General features: G+C 48.8%; 1 protein-coding gene across 6 annotated transcripts in view; it reads right to left on the bottom strand.

The window, feature by feature from the left end:
- Positions 1-467: 467 nt before the first annotated feature.
- Positions 468-19,863, bottom strand: part of LOC307241072 (chromodomain-helicase-DNA-binding protein 4-like) — a 34,097-nt gene continuing 14,701 nt past the window's right edge. For 4 of the 6 annotated variants that reach the window (XM_080015057.1, XM_080015056.1, XM_080015058.1 and 1 more), the window contains 27 exons: positions 19,657-19,848; positions 18,552-18,752; positions 18,257-18,394; positions 17,610-17,731; positions 17,348-17,521; positions 16,669-16,810; positions 16,219-16,350; positions 15,995-16,112; positions 15,333-15,457; positions 15,152-15,244; positions 14,616-14,754; positions 9,855-10,024; positions 9,581-9,758; positions 8,414-8,503; positions 6,740-6,831; positions 6,070-6,203; positions 5,790-5,934; positions 5,490-5,640; positions 5,291-5,367; positions 3,617-3,980; positions 3,152-3,217; positions 2,663-2,797; positions 2,446-2,554; positions 2,073-2,205; positions 1,422-1,617; positions 1,033-1,196; positions 468-850 (listed from right to left, as the gene is read on the bottom strand). In XM_080015057.1, the coding sequence (XP_079871183.1) occupies positions 836-850; positions 1,033-1,196; positions 1,422-1,617; positions 2,073-2,205; positions 2,446-2,554; positions 2,663-2,797; positions 3,152-3,217; positions 3,617-3,980; positions 5,291-5,367; positions 5,490-5,640; positions 5,790-5,934; positions 6,070-6,203; positions 6,740-6,831; positions 8,414-8,503; positions 9,581-9,758; positions 9,855-10,024; positions 14,616-14,754; positions 15,152-15,244; positions 15,333-15,457; positions 15,995-16,112; positions 16,219-16,350; positions 16,669-16,810; positions 17,348-17,521; positions 17,610-17,731; positions 18,257-18,394; positions 18,552-18,752; positions 19,657-19,848 (3,795 nt within the window). In that variant the 3' untranslated portion in view covers positions 468-835. The remainder of the gene's footprint in view (positions 851-1,032; positions 1,197-1,421; positions 1,618-2,072; positions 2,206-2,445; positions 2,555-2,662; positions 2,798-3,151; positions 3,218-3,616; positions 3,981-5,290; positions 5,368-5,489; positions 5,641-5,789; positions 5,935-6,069; positions 6,204-6,739; positions 6,832-8,413; positions 8,504-9,580; positions 9,759-9,854; positions 10,025-14,615; positions 14,755-15,151; positions 15,245-15,332; positions 15,458-15,994; positions 16,113-16,218; positions 16,351-16,668; positions 16,811-17,347; positions 17,522-17,609; positions 17,732-18,256; positions 18,395-18,551; positions 18,753-19,656; positions 19,849-19,863) is intronic. The other 2 variants (XM_080015059.1, XM_080015060.1) reach the window with 2 other exon arrangements.

The following is a 19,863-nucleotide window of genomic DNA, read 5'->3' as shown; positions in this document are numbered from 1 at the left end:
CGGCTGCAGCTGCACCGATGCAGGAACCAATCACCACACGGCGCCACAGCTCACGAAGTCCCCTTCTCACGACCTTGGATCGCCCGAAATGCCACAGAGGGCGAGAGGAAGTGAGTCAGCCAAAGAGTAAACTGGGATCCCGGCGGGATGTTGGCAGAGGTCGGGAGGGGGCCGGGGCTTATGTTTCAAGCCCCGGCCCGTTTCAGGAGCCCCTGACGGATCCGTTTGCTTTGGCAACTGTGCGAGGAGGGACCTGGGATGCCGGCCCCGCCCCTCAAAAAGGGTGCGTTCGATGCCCGGCGGGCTCTGGTCGGGATTCGCACCGTGCGCCGCCGCCGACAGAGGCGTTGTGGTTCGTCAAGCTGGCGTGGAGGAGGGAGCGCCGCCGCCAGTGAGCGGGAAAGAGCCAATGAGCATCGGCCCTCAGCCCCAAATATCTTAGACACAACACAAGCCTCCTTTTCTTTATTACATTTTTTTATTTAGGTCCCAAAAAACCATCATAATAACATTATATCAATAATATTAATACAGAAATTGAAAAAAAAACAAAAAGAGCAAAGAAATAAAAAATAAAACCGCTTTGTGTCCACGGCCTCAAATTGGGGACGGGGCGGGTAGAGGGGGGCGGAGCTTAGACCTCCTGGAGAGGGGGCGGGGCTTAGACCTCCTAGAAACTGCAAAGTCCATTTTGGATTAAAAAAACAAAAAAACCCCAGGCGGAGGGGCGTGGCTTCAAGCTGTCCGTTATTTGCTGTGCACCAATCGGGAATGTTGAGGTGAGGCGGGAGGGGGCGGGGCTTCATGAGGTAAAGAGGAGGATGAGGGGGAGGGGCTACTGCTGAGGCATCTGGAGAGAGAGACAAAGAGAGAGAGAGACAAAGAGAGAGAGAGACAAAGAGAGAGAGAGACAGGTTCAATATCAAATCTCCTTCTAAAGCAACATCATCCAAACTTAAACTGACTCTACAGCTTGATTACATCACACAAGCCTCCAAACACCTGTCTGTCTGTCTGTCTGTCTGTCTGTACCTGCTGTGTGTGTGTTTCTGGTCCTCGGCTAGCTAGCCGGCTAAGGATGTTTCTCTCGGACATCTGGAGTCGCACGGCAACCGGTGGTATCCGGGCGATGGTTGCCGGGAGACGGGTGACGTCGGCCTTCATGTCGCTCAGCAGCTCCTCCAGCTGCTTCAGCACTGGAGGGAGGAGGGGAAATCAGTCTCTTGCTCATCTGTTGGACCTCCCACCTTATCTTCTACCATCTTATCTTTGACCTATAATTTCATCTCTGCAGCCTCCAACCACACCTACGACCTCCCACCGCACCGCCTACGACCTCCCACCGCACCGCCTGCAGCCTCCAACCACGCCTGGGACCTCCCACCACACCGCACCGCCTACGACCTCCCACCGCACCGTACCTTTGTGCAACACTGCGTTGGCAGGCTTGTTTCCGGACATGGACTCCTTGCTGAGGTGCTGGTGCGACTCGGCCAGACACTCCACTTCACTGAAGCGCGTGTTGAGCGCCATGGAGGGGTGAGACGGGTCCTCCGACATGTTGAGGTAGGCCGCCCGACGCAGCTGCTCCTCGATGACCAGGGCCTGCTCTAAGAGCTGTAGGTGGAGGAAGGTGGTGTTAGTCATGTTTTCATCATCTTTGAAACTCTTTCTAAAGTCACTGACATCGGGAGATTGAAGGTTTGAAGAATTAATAATCATTATTATTATTATTATTACTATAATTATTAATAATTATGACTCGTGTTTCCATGACGATGACCATCATCACCTCATTCATCACTACTTTGATCATGTTGTTGTTGTTGTTTACTGACATTATTACACCATCATCACAAAACCATCCATGAAAACACGAGTGGTTCAGGCTCCAGAGACACCGCCCTGACACCACCCTGACACCCCCCACACACCGCCCTGACACCGCACCGACACACCTCCCACACACTGCCCTGACACCACCCTGACACCCCCCACACACCACCCTGACAAACCGCCCTGACACCGCACCGACACACCGCACCGACACCGCCCTGACACCGCCCTCATACCTTGAACCTCCGCGCCAGGAACTTGTTCTTGATCTCCAGGAAGTTGCCTCGGTTCATCTCTCCCTTGAAGGGCTCGTTGAGGATGGCGTACTTGACATCGTTCTGGATGTCCTGCCAGCGGGCGTAGCCATGACTGGGGGGCGGAGTCAAGGACAACACACAACACAACAACAAGTAATAACAACAATAACAATAATTAATACTTTTTTAGGTTTATTTTATTTTGTCAAATTTTCAAAAACATTTTTCTTGTTCTTGTAAATTGACAGTTTCTTTCTGTTCCTCTATTATGGTCTGTTTCCCTGGTCCAGCTGGGTGATCTCCCCAGCGGAGCTCAGGGCTGTGGGTTCGATTCCCGTGTTCCAAAGGATACTGTATGATGCCGGCAAGCAGCCAGTAGTCATGGCGACGGTGCCAGATCTCGTTGGTCTTCTTGGTTACCGTGGCAGCGCGCTCCTCGTTCTGCCACAAGGAGTGGAGCTCTAGAGGGACATTTGTCATCAATTATCAATGAGAGATGAACAGATACTGGAGGAGAAGAAGAGAACGACAGAGCGTGATGGAAAGAGGTGGAATAATAGAAAACTAACCTGTGAACCCTCCGTCTGCGATGTTGAACATGAACCTGCTCTTGCTCTTCTTCTTCTCCTCTCCCTCCTTACTCTCTCCGTTCTGCAGCTTGGCTCCCTCCTCCACCTTCACTCCATCCTTCTCCTCCTTCTGATCTGCTCCACCCAAAGGAAACACACACACACACACACCAAATAAGGACTTCCTGCTCTCCAGTAACGTATCCGGAGTTTCTCAAAGAGGGGTTCACAGCCCCCTAGGGGCCCTGGAGGTACTGCAGGTTCTCTCTCTCATGATATATTTTAGTGTTTAAAGAAAATTGACTATTAATCAATGTTGGAAGATATTTGGAATATTTGATCAAAAAATTGAATTAAAAGCAGTATTTTGTGCAATATTTTGTCAGGAAAAAAAAAGTCTTCTCAATGTACAAACTCAAGTACAAAGGTGATGGTAAGCGGTGAAACCCTTCAATGAAACACGAAGGAGCAGCAGAGTGGGCCGTGCACCTCTCTTGTCTTCTGGGGCGGGCGTGGTGTCCATCTTCTCAGGCTTCTCCTCCTTCCTGTCTTCCGCTGGAGAGAGACACCACCCAGAGGGGAGAGAGGACTGTGAGCGACGCAGGCCAACGCCAACACGGCAGAGTTGAAGATTTAAAAAGTTCAATCCCAAATGGCTGCTCGCGGTAGAAGGTGATTTGGGGGATGATGATAAAAAATAACTGAATTATGAATCGAATACAATATCAAAATCCTATGATCACATCGCATGGCGTCTGAATACAGAAAATGTTTTTAAGGAGCGTTACACGTTCTAATCAATAAGCAGCATATCCACATTATTTGGGATCAGTTCTGGTAAATATTGTGTAAAAGACACGACCGCCCTAAAATATGGTTAAAATATCGTCAAAGTATGGGTGTCGTGACGTCGGGATCAGAACCTTCACTTACAAGCTTCTATTCCGTTTTTACCTTTGACGTCTCCGGCCCCGGCGTTGACCTCTGACCCCTCCTCCGCCGTGGCCTCCGCCGTGGCCTTGCCCTCCTCTCCTCCGTTGGCACTCTTCTCGCGCCCCTCCTTCTTCTTCTCCTCCACCTTCTCCTCCACCGCCTCCTCCACCTCCTTCTTCTTGCTCTCTCCGTCCTTCTCGCCCTGCTCCGCCTCTCCGTTAGCTCTGTTCACCTCCGCCGCCTCCTCTCCGTTTTTCTTCTTCTCCGCCAGCTCCTCCTCCTGCGGCGGCGTTTCGGGCGGCGGCCTCTTCTTGTCCTCCACCTCCTCCTCCACCTCCTCTTCCTCCTCCTCCTCATCCTCGTCGTCGTCGGGGATGGCGATCACCTGCACATTCAATTTCTTTATTGACAAATAGTGGTGGAACGGAACGTGGTTGATCTGCGACCTGTACGGATCAACCCCCGTGCAATCTAAACATTTTACAAAATTATTATTATTATTAATAATATATAATTATTAATATATTATTACAGAATTATTATTATTATTATGATTATTGCGATTATTATTATTATTGTGATCATTATTAATATATTACATGATTATTATTATTGTGATTATTATTATTATATTATTGTGATTATTATTATTACATTAATAATATATTATTGTGATTATTACATTATTATTATCATCAATAATATATTACTATATTATTATTGTGATTATTACATTATTATTATTATTATTATTATTATTATTAATAATAATAATATATTTAAAGTATTACTACATTATTATTATTATTGTGATATTTACATTATTATTATTATTATTATTATTATTATTAATAATAATAACATTATTAATAATATATTATATTATTACTACATTATTATTATTGTGATTATTATTATTAATTTAAGCTGGTGCTTTATAATAATTTCAATAAATGTCCAGTCTCGAGGGCAGAGAGCGCTTCACGCTCCATGAGAGCAGCTGACATTATGGACATGACTTGGATTGGGATAGGGTTAATGCACAACGCAACACGAGGGGAAAGGAGGTCGGGGAGGAGGACAAGACATGAGCTGCTTGTAGTTGAACAGTTTGGCTCCCAGGCCTTTCCTCCACCCGTCAAATGTTCCATTTTAGGATTGATTCATTTCATGACTCAATGTGACTTTTCTTTAGCGATCAAGACTCCACGGGGTTAGTGCTGGGAAAAACAAAAACATGTTGGACTGGGATGGGGTGTTGAGGGACGCAGACTTCTCAGAACTCCATCACCGGGGATGGAGCTCATCACACGGTTTCACCCACTACTGTGTTTAGAGGAAGGTGGTGTCCTGCCTGCCTCATTGAGCTCTAATTCAACCAGCATTGAATAGTTTATATATTTGAAGATTGTATTTAAACATTGGACATCTTGACATTTCTTGCTGATCATAATGAATGAACGGAAAGCAAAGTCATATCTGTCCCCCCCGCCACACACTCCTTTTTGCCGATCCGAAAAATGATCCCGTCCGCGACTCAAACCCCGTGAACCAGGAGTTTTGTGAGCTCAGTCGTAGCGCATCAATTTCGGAACACGCGTAATAACTATTACTATGTATTGTTTTCCTGAACGCGTCGTCCAAAAAAGGTTGTTTCTTCTCAGTGACGGGTTGGCCATCTTGTCCCATCCTTACCTCGTCCGCCTTGTTGCTCTCCTTCGCCTCCTTCTCCCCTTCTGCCTCCTTCTCGCCGTCCTTAGCCGCCTCGTCGACTACAAGTATAAAATACATGTTTTTATGAAGCTCAACTTTGATTGACTTGCACTCATCTCCAGACATACAAAGGTTCACCGCTTTGGAAATAATCGATCCAGGAAACTGGGGGTGTGTATACCTGCAGCGGGCGTGTTGGGCTGGGTGTCCCCGGGGGTCCCGGTGGACGGGGTCTTCCCAGGGGAGTCGGGCTGAGCCGCCTTCTTGTTCTCCTCCAGCTCGGCCATCCAGGGCATGGACCACTGGCCGTTCACGTGCTCAAACTCCTGGACCTGGACCAGGAAAGCAGCCGAACCAGAACCATGAGAACCATCAAGACCTGGCAGAACCTCAGGACCCGGCAGAGCCGCAGGACCCAGCGGAGCCTCAAGACCCAGCGGAGCCTCAAGACCCAGCGGAGCTTCTACAGCAGAAGTCTCACCTTCTTGCGGATCAGCGACATGACGCCGATGCGGGTGAGGACGTGTTGCCGTGACAACCCCTCCCGTGGGACGCCGTCGGCGAAGGTCTCGGCGCCATCTGCGCCCGGCTCGCACAGGTGTCTCATAAAAAGAGAGACATAGGCTCTGAACGGGGAGAGAGAGAGAGCGAGAGATTTATATTTGTAAGTGCAACTTTGACACACCTCATCTGCTGATTTGTATTCATCTTTCCACAGATTTTTGGATTTATTCCTCTATTTTCGCTGACGCGGTTCTTACTTGAACTCCTTCTCCGACTTCCCCCGCAGGTCCCGGACCAGCCACTGGGTGGTGAAGGCGTCCTGAGGAGGCATCCCATAACGCATCACTGCATTCAGGAAGGCCTTGCGCTGCCGCGAGTTGAAACCCAAAACCTGGGAAAGAGAAACAAGGTTTTTAAATGCTTTGAACTCTAGTTTATCATCATCATCATTACAATTTAAAGCCGGGTCATTTTGGACTCAACATGTGCATTCTTAAAAAATGTAACATTGTTCTTGCTCTTTTACCGCTTCGTTGGAATTTCCTGAAGTGCATTTACATTATTTTATCGACAAACATGCATTAAATGAGGCTGTGAATATAGTTTTTATTTGTAGTTTATTTACTTGATGAAATTTAAAACAAGTTAAGATAAAAGTTCAGAGTCTTGTGCAATTGCCTTCAATCAAATTGCATGGAAGCAGCAATGGCTTGCCCCAGTGGGGTTAGGGCAGAGGCGGGGTTGAAGGCAGAGGTTAGGTGCAGGGGTTGGGGGTAGGGTGAGGGGATGGGGGCAGGGGTTGGAGGCTAGGGGTTAGGGGTAAGGGAAAGGGGCAGGGGCCAGGGGTTATGGGTTGAGGGCAGAGGTTAGGTGCAGGGGTTGGGGTCTAGGGGTTAGGGGCAGGGGGTTGGCAGACGAACGACTCACCTCGATGTTGCCTCCCACTCTGGCCAGCAGGGGGGGCAGTGGTTTGTCTTTGTCGTGCCTCAGGCCCTTCCTGTTCGGCCTGCGGGAGTTGGCTGCAGGGGGGCGGAGACTCGGGTTATTGGCTCTACTGTCATGCTGCATCAAAAAAAAGGCCGACTACGTACTATGTACTTCATGTGCAAAGTAATGAGTAATGAGTTTAGTGTGACATGGCAAGGCCAGCTGTCTGTGCCTCACCACCTCACCACAGGGGTGCCCCAAGGCTCGGTGCTGGGACCCCTCCTCTTTGCCATATACACCACCTCACTGGGCCCGATCATCCGCTCACATGGCTTTTCATATCACTGCTATGCGGATGATACTCAACTCTATCTGTCCTTCCTGCCTGATGACGCCACTGTCTCAACGCGGATCTCGGATTGTCTCGCTGACATATCCACATGGATGAAGGATTATCATCTTCAACTAAACCCGGCAACCACGGAACTGCTGGTCATCCCGGCCAAACAAGGTATTTATCACAACATTGATATTAAAATTAACTCATTCTCTTGTTCCTACCAAGGCTGCAAGGAATCTTGGTGTCATTATTGATGACCAACTGACATTCTCGGACCATGTTGCCGCCGTCTCCCGGTCCTGCCGCTTCGCACTACTCAACATCCGAAAAGTCAGGCCGTGCCTGACCCAATATGCCACTCAACTGCTGGTACAAACCTTGGTGATGTCCCGTCTCGACTACTGCAACGCCCTCTTAACAGGCTTGAGGCCTGTGCGGTGAAGCCACTGCAGATGATACAGAATGCGGCGCGCGACTGGTGTTCAACCAGCCAAAGAGGGCACATGTCACTCCGCTGCTCATCCAGCTCCACTGGTTACCTGTAGCCGCTTGGTTACCTGTAGCCGCTTGGTTACCTGTAGCCGCTTGGTTACCTGTAGCCGCCCGCATCAAGTTCAAGTCTCTTATGCTGGCCTACAGAGTGATTTTTGGGAATGCTCCCACCTACTTAAATGCTCTTGTAAAAGTACATGTTGCCCAAAAGAGCGTCGCCTGGCTCTGCCGGCCGTACAACCACGGCAATCCAGGTTATTCTCATTTGTAGTTCCACGTTTGTGGAACGAGCTGCCAAAAATGACCAGAGCGGGGACCTCCCTCTCTGTCTTTAAGAAGCACCTGAAGACCCAGCTCTTCAGTGAGTACCTCCTGTCCTAACCTACAATTACTTAGCACCACCTAGCAGTATTTATTGTTACACTAATGTCTCTGTCGCAATGTAGCTTGAATGTTATTCTCCCTTTTAAGTCGCTTTGGATAAAAGCGTCTGTAAATGACTAAATGTAAACGTAAACTCAGCCATGTCTTTTCGGACATACTACATCGTGATAAAGCCGCTCAGTTACCTTTCAGCCTGTTGTCATGACGACAATGCATAGGTACCCTGACCAACGTAGAGTTCAGTGTAGCTTAATGAAATTTCACTGGATGTAGTATGTCATCCTGGTACTTTTCGCATACAGTTTGATGAATACTATTTAAACAGTTTGTTGGGAAACGTTGCACGAAACTGGGAATAACAGTATGGAAGACAAAAACACCGAATAGCACGTATACCCAATGAGGACAGAACTTATTTTCATACACCGAGTATAGGATTGGTACACAGACGTCCTTACCTTCCGTCCTTTCGTCAAAGTCCTCGTCTCCCTCCTCAGAAGCCACGGAGTAATCTGATTGGCCGTCGGACTGGTCGTCCTGCCAATCAGCTGGGAGATGAGACACAATGGACGAGTGGTATTATTAATATGATGTCAACAAATACTTCACTATTCGTCAATGAGTATCTGTTCTCTCTAAGCAGGACATGCACTGTTACACTGCTCCATGCTAATGCAATAACCCTGATAATTGGGTTTTTTGCTCATTATTTGTACTACACAGCTCAACTGAAACACCGTGATCCTGACATCTCTGGATACACTGGGAGGCCATTGAAGTACCTCTGAAAAGAAGTGACATTTTCAGGGCTCATCACAGTGAGACATGGTCTATGAATTTCATTTCTGCTGGTCTATTAAAACAAAATGAAGAGCACAATGTCCAAATGGGACTAGAACTCTCTTCAAGGTTCCGTGAAATATGACGTGCAACAGCCGCCCTCGTACCCCCCCCCCCCCGTGGGTTTGCGTATCAGAGCGCATCGTGACAGAGTTACCTCAACTATTTAGGACACACTTTTCAATAAAGACTTGAAAGAACGACACAACAAAGCACATTAAACAAATGTTTGCTTGTATTTTGTTTTCATCGCCGTCTAATGTGCAGGAGGAACACACACACACACACACACACACACACACACACACACACACACACACACACACACACACACACACACACACACACACACACGCACACACGCACACACGCACACGCACACACGCACACACGGCATTTTACTCCTGTGTGAGGTTTAAGATTATGGTGGCCATGAACAGCATTCTGGGTAATGTAGTACACCGATAACACTAGTTGACCAAAAAAAATACTAAAAGTGTTTAAATTTAAATTTGACATGGGCTGTTTTCTATCACAAACACAGCAACACAACCCTATCTCCAAGATGGACGCTGATTGGGGACCAAAGCCCTGATGAGAAAAATAACTGATTTTAAAATCTCAATTCATTCCTCTTTAAGCATTGGAAATAGATATGCACATTTTTTATTATTATTTATCTGCCGAACGGTATAAATCGGTCCCAACACGTTGGCGGGTGAAACGGTAGCGTGGACAAGGGGGTCCTCCTGTTCATACACTATTGTAATGTTTGGTTCTCTCACCGCGGTCCTCCTGGGAGCCGTCGTTGTAGTTGACCTGCTTGCGGATGCGTTTTCCCTTCCCCAGGTTCCGGGCCAGGTCTTCCTGCTGCTGCTCGTAGTGGTGACGTAGCAACTTCTCCCAGTAGTCTGGGTCCACGCTCTCCTCCTGCTTGATGATCTCCCGCTGCACCTCCTCCTCCTGGGGGGGAGGGGGGTCAAACACATGACATCAGTCCCATCTCTTTTACACCCAAATCTCAAATCTCCTCCCCCGCCGCCACCTCCTGGTACTCACAGCCTCCTCCTCGTCCTTCACCACGTACTGGGCCACCTTGAAAGAGCTCAGGTACTCGTTCATGCTCTGGATCTCCGTGTCCTCTGTGGCGTCCTGGTTTCGGTCCAGCAGCCGGTCGATGGCCTTGTCGTCGTAGTGGATCACGCTGCTGTCATCCTCCCTGTTCTCCCCTAGAGGGGGTCGACAACATGGCGGACAGGAAGTAGTTTAGAGTCTGGCCAAAAGCAAGCCAACAAGGCCTGGGATCAGTTGTCTCAAATCTATAATAAACGTCCTCCAAAACAACACCCACTGAACGTCCTCTAAAACAACAACCAGTGAACGTCCTCGAAAACAACAACCAGTGAACGTCCTCCAAAACAACAACCACTGAACGTCCTCCAAAACAACAACCACTGAACGTCCTCGAAAACAACAACCACTGAACGTCCTCTAAACCAACTGAACGTCCTCTAAACCAACTGAACGTCCTCTAAACCAACTGAACGTCCTCTAAACCAACCACCACTGAACGTCCTCTAAACCAACCACCACTGAACGTCCTCTAAACCAACCACCACTGAACGTCCTCTAAACCAACCACCACTGAACGTCCTCTAAAACAGCCACCACTGAACGTCCTCTAAAACAGCCACCACTGAACGTCCTCTAAAACAACCACCACTGAACGTCCTCTAAAACAACCACCACTGAACGTCCTCTAAAACAACCACCACTGAACGTCCTCTAAAACAGCCACCACTGAACGTCCTCTAAAACAACCACCAGTGAACGTCCTCTAAAACAACCACCAGTGAACGTCCTCTAAAACAACAACCAGTGAACGTCCTCTAAAACAACAACCAGTGAACGTCCTCTAAAACAACAACCAGTGAACGTCCTCTAAAACAACAACCAGTGAACGTCCTCTAAAACAACAACCAGTGAACGTCCTCTAAAACAACAACCAGTGAACGTCCTCTAAAACAACAACCAGTGAGCGTCCTCTAAAACAACAACCAGTGAGCGTCCTCTAAAACAACAACCAGTGAGCGTCCTCTAAAACAACAACCAGTGAGCGTCCTCTAAAACAACAACCAGTGAGCGTCCTCTAAAACAACAACCAGTGAACGTCCTCTAAAACAACAACCAGTGAACGTCCTCTAAAACAACAACCAGTGAACGTCCTCTAAAACAACAACCAGTGAACGTCCTGGAAAACAACCACCACTGAACGTCCTGGAAAACAACCACCAGTGAACGTCCTCTAAAACAACCACCAGTGAACGTCCTGGAAAACAACCACCACTGAACGTCCTGGAAAACAACAACCAGTGAACGTCCTCTAAAACAACAACCAGTGAACGTCCTCTAAAACAACAACCAGTGAACGTCCTCTAAAACAACAACCAGTGAACGTCCTGGAAAACAACCACCACTGAACGTCCTGGAAAACAACCACCACTGAAGGTCCTCTAAAACAAAAACCAGTGAACGTACTGGAAAACAACAACCACTGAACGTCCTCGAAAACAACTGAACGTCCTCTAAAACAACCACCACTACACGTCCTCTAAAACAACCACCAGTGAAAGTCCTCTAAAACAACCACCAGTGAACGTCCTCTAAAACAACCACCACTGAACGTCCTCTAAAACAACCACCACTGAACGTCCTCTAAAACAACAACCAGTGAACGTCCTCTAAAACAACAACTGAACGTCCTCTAAAACAACAACTGAATGTCCTCTAAAACAACAACTGAATGTCCTCTAAAACAACCACCAGTGAACGTCCTCTAAAACAACCACCAGTGAACGTCCTCTAAAACAACCACCAGTGAACGTCCTCTAAAACAACAACCAGTGAACGTCCTCTAAAACAACAACCAGTGAACGTCCTCTAAAACAACAACCACTGAACGTCCTCTAAAACAACAACCACTGAACGTCCTCTAAAACAACAACCAGTGAACGTCCTCTAAAACAACAACCAGTGAACGTCCTCTAAACCAACAACCAGTGAACGTCCTCTAAACCAACAACCAGTGAACATCCTCTAAACCAACCACTGAACGTCCTCTAAAACAACAACCACTGAACGTCCTCTAAACCAACAACCAGTGAACGTCCTCTAAAACTACAACAACTGAACGTCCTCTAAAACAACCACCACTGAACGTCCTCTAAACCAACAACCACTGAACGTCCTCTAAACCAACAACCAGTGAACGTCCTCTAAAACTACAACAACTGAACGTCCTCTAAAACAACCACCACTGAACGTCCTCTAAAACAACCACTGAACGTCCTCTAAAACAACCACTGAACGTCCTCTAAAACAACAACCACTGAACGTCCTCTAAAACAACAACCACTGAACGTCCTCGAAAACAACAACCACTGAACGTCCTCTAAAACAACTGAACGTCCTCTAAAACAACCACCACTACACGTCCTCTAAAACAACCACCAGTGAACGTCCTCTAAAACAACAACCAGTGAGCGTCCTCTAAAACAACAACCAGTGAGCGTCCTCTAAAACAACAACCAGTGAGCGTCCTCTAAAACAACAACCAGTGAACGTCCTCTAAAACAACAACAACTGAACGTCCTCAAACAACAACTGAACGTCCTCTAAAACAACCACCAGTGAACGTCCTCTAAAACAACCACCAGTGAACGTCCTCTAAAACAACCACCAGTGAACGTCCTCTAAAACAACCACCAGTGAACGTCCTCTAAAACAACCACCAGTGAACGTCCTCTAAAACAACCACCAGTGAACGTCCTCTAAAACAACAACCAGTGAACGTCCTCTAAAACAACAACCACTGAACGTCCTCTAAAACAACAACCACTGAACGTCCTCTAAAACAACAACCAGTGAACGTCCTCTAAAACAACAACCAGTGAACGTCCTCTAAACCAACAACCAGTGAACGTCCTCTAAACCAACAACCAGTGAACGTCCTCTAAACCAACAACCAGTGAACGTCCTCTAAACCAACAACCAGTGAACGTCCTCTAAACCAACAACCAGTGAACGTCCTCTAAACCAACCACTGAACGTCCTCTAAAACAACAACCACTGAACGTCCTCTAAAACAACAACCACTGAACGTCCTCTAAAACAACAACCACTGAACGTCCTCTAAAACAACAACCACTGAACGTCCTCGAAAACAACAACCACTGAACGTCCTCGAAAACAACAACCACTGAACGTCCTCTAAACCAACAACCAGTGAACGTCCTCTAAAACTACAACAACTGAACGTCCTCTAAAACAACCACCACTGAACGTCCTCTAAAACAACCACTGAACGTCCTCTAAAACAACCACTGAACGTCCTCTAAAACAACAACCACTGAACGTCCTCTAAAACAACAACCACTGAACGTCCTCGAAAACAACAACCACTGAACGTCCTCTAAAACAACTGAACGTCCTCTAAACCAACAACCAGTGAACGTCCTCTAAACCAACAACCAGTGAACGTCCTCTAAACCAACAACCAGTGAACGTCCTCTAAACCAACAACCAGTGAACGTCCTCTAAACCAACAACCAGTGAACGTCCTCTAAACCAACAACCAGTGAACGTCCTCTAAACCAACAACCAGTGAACGTCCTCTAAACCAACAACCACTGAACGTCCTCTAAACCAACAACCACTGAACGTCCTCTAAAACAACCACCACTGAACGTCCTCTAAAACAACCACCACTGAACGTCCTCTAAAACAACAACCAGTGAAAGTCCTCTAAAACAACAACCAGTGAACGTCCTCTAAAACAACAACCACTGAACATCCTCTAAAACAACAACCACTGAACGTCCTCTAAAACAACAACCACTGAACGTCCTCTAAAACAACAACCACTGAACGTCCTCTAAAACAACCACCACTGAACGTCCTCTAAAACAACCACCACTGAACGTCCTCTAAAACAACCACCACTGAACGTCCTCTAAAACAACCACTGAACGTCCTCTAAAACAACCACTGAACGTCCTCTAAAACAACAACCAGTGAAAGTCCTCTAAAACAACAACCAGTGAAAGTCCTCTAAAACAACAACCACTGAACGTCCTCTAAAACAACAACCACTGAACGTCCTCTAAAACAACAACCACTGAACGTCCTCTAAAACAACAACCACTGAACGTCCTCTAAAACAACAACCACTGAACGTCCTCTAAAACAACAACCACTGAACGTCCTCTAAAACAACAACCAGTGAACGTCCTCTAAAACAACAACCAGTGAACGTCCTCTAAAACAACAACCAGTGAACGTCCTCTAAAACAACAACCACTGAACGTCCTCTAAAACAACAACCACTGAACGTCCTCTAAAACAACCACTGAACGTCCTCTAAAACAACCAGTGAAGGTCCTCTAAAACAACCACCACTGAACGTCCTCTAAAACAACCGCCACTGAACGTCCTCTAAAACAACCGCCACTGAACGTCCTCTAAAACAACCACCGAACGTCCCGACATGCAGTTATTTTGATTGTGGCAGTCAACAGTCATCATATCAACAGCATCAAATCTTTTTCTAATTTCTTATTGGTTCCAGACTATATTGCTCCATATTATCCTGATCCGTTTTCAGTGTATTGGAGTGAAATTAAGGCATCGTCACATCACAACACACCGTGACGTCGTCTCAATATACGCTTCCAACAAGTCTACCGTCTCGACGGTGACGGGGCCAGGCCTGACTGTTTAGAGGGACCCTCATTTTGGAAAAAGCCTCCGTTGGCGCCTCACTTTCACATTCGTCCTTGAAGAGTTCCTCCGTTCCGAACTTGAGGATGTCGTCCAGCTCCTGCTTGGACATGGAGCCCGTCTTGGAGCCCAGACCGGGACGCACCACCAGGTGGGTCAGCATCATCTTCTTCTTGGCCACCTGGATGGAGAGAGAACGAGAGAGAGAGCGAGGGAGAGAGAGGGAGGTAGTGAAGGGCAGGGCTATAAGAGGTGATGGGGTCTGGAGGCAGCAGTAAACTCACAGAGAACGTTTTGAGCTAAACGCTATCAGAGTAACATTCAGTGAAAACTTGTCTTGAAGTATTAAATTTAAGACAAATTGTGGGAAAAATAATCATCTGTTCATTATCCAATGAAGTACTGCAGGTAGGTACTAATATGTGTGTGTGTGTGTGTGTGTGTGTATATATATATATATGGAACAGAGAGGTAAGTTTAAGGTACAGTTTGCTTTGGAAGGTTTATAAAGGTTGACTTATTGTGGTTATTAAGGACTGTTTGTGTGTAGTGTGGCAGATCATGGCTCTACAGGTTACCTGGGTGATCCTCTCCTCCACAGAGGCCTTGGTGACGAAACGATAGATCATCACCTTCCTGTTCTGACCGATACGATGGGCCCTGCTGAACGCCTGGAGGGACAAGCACAGATGAGCCAAAGAACCCGGACTCCGCCCAACAGCCCACCATGTCACATCTCCAACCGGGCGGGGCTCGTACCTGGATGTCGTTGTGGGGGTTCCAGTCCGAGTCGTAGATGATGACGGTGTCGGCCGTGGCCAGGTTGATGCCCAGCCCCCCCGCCCGGGTGGAGAGCAGGAAGGCGAACTGCGGTGCGCCGGGGGCTGCGGGACGACAGCACCACACACAAACACCGTCAACACCACCACAGAGGAAGAAACACGCCCACCTTGTCAGCTGAGAGCCTTCAATCCAAGGCCAAACTCCAACCCCAAATGTACCTCACATGACTTGAAAACCTAAACAAACTACACCTCTGTAACACACATGAATGCGTTATTTTGTGAGCGCATGGAGGGGGGGCGATCGGGGAGAAAGCGTCCCCATCACGCACGGTTCCTTCCGTAAGGAGACGAAAAACGAAATACCAACACTGCATTGTGCCCCGTCACTAGGGCGGCCATCGTCTGAGAGGCGCGCAGAATGCCACCAAATCACTCCCTCCCCGCCTCCTAATGCTGCCGTCTGCGGCCGCCTCTCTTGCCGATAGAAAGAGCCGAGCTGCCTCCCGCCGTCGCCGGCGAGGGTCGAATATTGCCATCGAACAGCCGAACTTGCCGACTTGACTGACAACCCTGAGCCGGGTATAGCCCTACAGCCTGGTACCTGATTCCAGCTAACGGTATCCATGACGGTCTCACCGTTGAAGCGGTCGATGGATTCCTGCCTCATCCCTCCGGTGATTCCGCCGTCGATCCTCTCGTACTTGTAGCCCTCGTTTTCAAGGAAGTCCTCCAGCAGGTCCAGCATCTTGGTCATCTGCAGCGCACAGCAAAAGGAGCTTTAGCCGGTGTTCCCGCCCACCACCTCCAACCGCTGCCGAGTCAGCTTGCCCCCCCCCCGGCTGCTACGCCCGCGCCGTCACCTGGGAGAAGATCAGCACCCTGTGCCCTCCGTTCTTCAGCTTCCTGAGCATCTTCTGCAGCAGCATCAGTTTTCCAGCAGCCTTTGTGAGGGAGCTGCCGTCGTACATCCCGTTGGGCATCTTTGCAGCTTCCTGTTGACGACCGACCAATCAGAAAATGTTTATCAGAGGGGTTTGGAAAGGAATCGGAAGTGTGCCGTTCCAATGTGAGCGGCGGGTTTGAGGGTGACACTGGACTGTACAGACAAAATCAAACTATGTGATTATATGACATACTGGTGCTTTGATGTTCTGTTCCATCTTCATGCATTGCTACCCTACATTTAAGCTAACTTGTTTAATTCAAGGACCGGGACAAGACAACATTTAGGTCCAACCACAATAACACACAGTTCTTGTTCAGTCCAGTACAAGATGGCAGACGTTGGTCTGCCGGTGGTCGGGTCGTACCATTGCCGCCACGGGGAAGAGGTAGGGGTGGTTGCAGCACTTCTTGAGGTCCATGACGACGTTGAGCAGAGAGACCTGGTTCCCGCCTCCTCGCGTGTTCAGGGCCTCGAAGTTCCGCGTCAGGATAAACTTGTAGTACTTCCTGCGGGGTCAAAGGTCGGGGAGAGAATCGTCAGCGCGACCCCACGCACGGTGCATCGCCGCGCCCGTCCGCTACCTGGACCAAAAGTGAAAACTGAAACAGCTGTGACTATGAAAGTAGAAAAATATGGAAGCCTTTCAGGAAATATCGTTCAAAATATTTACATTTTTGTGGCTAAACAGGTTAAAAAAAACCGTTATAATTTCTAGTTGTATTTTAGTATTAAATAAGGATTATAGAGGCAGTAAATACCATTTGTTGGACTGAGTTCAAGTACAGGGCACCTGATGCCAAATAAGGACATTTAGAGTTACAGTAAAAATGAGAAAGGGTGGAGGCTGTAAATAAAACGAAAAAATATTTATGTTGAAACGAAGAAATTCAAGACTTTTCAAGGCCTAGGAAGCCCTGTGAACAGGCCTCCTACCTCCATGGATGAATCCAGCCGCTGACCTAATATCTGTGACGTTTTAAGGAAGACTCGCAGAGACCCTCCACCCTTCCACCCCTCCAGGGTCCCCCCCTCCCGTCACTCACTTCTGCATGGGGCTGAGCTCCACCCGGACGATGAGCTCCGTCTTGGAGGGCATGTGCTTGAAGACGTCGGCCTTGAGCCTCCTCAGCATGTGGGGGCCCAGCATGTCGTGGAGCTTCTTGATCTGGTCCTCCTTGGCGATGTCCGCAAACTCCTCCAGGAAGCCCTCCAGGTTGCTACGGAGACGCAGAAACAGGGCGGAAGTGAGGGCGGAGCGGCGCAAAAAGGTGGAGGACGGGGGCAGGGAGCCTGAGCTTGGCGCACCTGAACCTCTCCGGCGTCAGGAAGTTGAGGAGGTGAAACAGCTCCTCCAGGTTGTTCTGCAGAGGCGTTCCGGTCAGCAGCAGCTTGTGTTGCAGGGGGTAGTTGTTCAACACCCGGAAAAACTGCAGAGGGCGAGAGAGGGGGGCGCGGCTCCATTAAATCGGGCTCCGGTTCCCAACGTGGGGCCCGGGGTCCCGCCCCCCGCCGGTCCCTGGGAGAGATTCCAGGGGGTTCCCAGCAAAACGACCAACGGTTCCACCTAAATGTGATCAGGTTGGACCCCGGAGACTAAATGTGATCAGACTGGCCCCCAGAGACTAAATGTGATCAGACTGGCCCCCAGAGACTAAATGTGATCAGACTGGCCCCCAGAGACTAAATGTGATCAGGTGGGGTCGGAGGTGTTCACACTGGGGCTCATCTGGGTTGGACTCTCGTCTCGTTGAAGGTCTTTTTGCACATGAGCCTGTTTTTCTCTGTGATTTTATTATTAAGTCTTTTATCTCTTTTCAGCTTTTCCTTTCTGTGCTTCTAAACGTCAACGGCCGTCTTTTAAGGTCTATCTACTGATTCTAAAGAGGTTAGGGCCCGAGGAGGTCACACATGAGGCGGGGACGTCGGCTCCACCGCGGGGGAAGCGCTCGCACCTTGGACTGGTTGTTCTTCAGCCGATGGGCCTCGTCCACCACCAGACACGCCCAGTCGATGGAGCCCAGCACCGCCATGTCGATGGTGATCAGCTCGTAGGACGTCAGCAGGACGTGGAACTTGACCGAGGAGTCTTTCTGTTGGAGCAGAGGGAAGCACCGCCCGGGGGGGTGAGGGGGAAACCAAACACAGCGACCAGCGCTCCACCCGAACCACGCTCGGGCGACTCAAACTCCGCCAAGGACCCCGGAGAGAGACGGGGGGCCCCCGGGGCTCCCGACGCGACGGCCTCACCTTCATCCTGGAGGCCTTCTTGCCGCCCCGGATGGCGTTGTCCTCGAAGGAGAACTCGTTCTCCCGGATGACCGCTCGGCTGTCCTTGTCGCCCACGTACGTCACCACATACATGTCGGGCGCCCACATCTCAAACTCGCGCTCCCAGTTGATGATGGTGGAGAGCGGGGCGCTGACCAGGAAGGGGCCCTTGGAGTGGCCCTGGAGGGGGATAGTTTCATCAAATAACGGTTAATAATAATAATAACTATACTCATGTATAACAATAATACATACCATAATAGTGTACGATAATTATAGTAAAATAATAGTTTCATGAAATATCTTATTATTAGGAGGGTTAATAAACTCACACCCACTGTAGTTACTCCTCAAATACAAATATAATTTAAAATACATAAACATAAGCAGTAACACACGTTACAGTCACGTGTATTTAACATATTGAACATATTTAAAATATCATTCATATAAAAACCAAACACAAGAAAGGTTCCCGTGGTGTTCTGGCAGGACGTGCGGCGCAGCCTCCAGCCTCCGGGTGGCAGCACCACCCACCCCATCAGCGTCCCTAAGTGTGCACCGTCCGAGACGCAGCCTCGTGTCGTCACATCTCACCTGACAGACAAAATGGCTGGACGGCCGTCGGCCAATGGGATGACAGCTCCACACAAACATGGAGAGGCACGAAGGGATGACCCCGCCCTGTTCATTTTGGAATTTTAAACTATTAACTACTATAACTACGATAAGTACTACAACTACTATAAGTACTATAAGTACTATAAGCGCTATTTCCTCAGAAAATAGGTGTTTTCTGGGAAAGCTGGAGGCCATGACAACATGTTGAACGAGGATGAAGGCGGGGACCTGATCACCCGCTTGCACAAACAACACTCGTACATGTGAACCAGGCGCACACCGACGGTGTACACACCCAGGTACAACCAGATAAGTATCGTTGTATTTATTTGTTGGCATGACGTCTGCGTCCGCTTCATTGCATCCTCCCCGGCACTGTGGTCGACACCCGGCAACACGCCTTCACCCGGGAAACGGCGTCTCACCCCCTCGTAGGGCGAGTAGAGGAAGACGGGCGTCTCACCTCCTTGTAGAGCGAGTAGAGGAAGACGGCCGTCTGCACAGTCTTGCCCAGCCCCATCTCGTCGGCCAGGATGGTGTCGGTGCCCTGCGCCCAGGAGAAGCGCAGCCAATTGAGCCCCTCCAGCTGGTAGGGGTGGAGCGTGCCCCCCGTGCTGTCCAGGTAGTCGGGCTGGCGCTCAAACTTGATGGTGGGCTGCGGGGGGGTGGG

This window comes from Zeus faber, assembly GCF_960531495.2.
Source record: "Zeus faber genome assembly, chromosome: 1".
NCBI lineage: Eukaryota > Metazoa > Chordata > Actinopteri > Zeiformes > Zeidae > Zeus > Zeus faber.
This window is presented reverse-complemented; position numbering and strand designations above follow the sequence as displayed.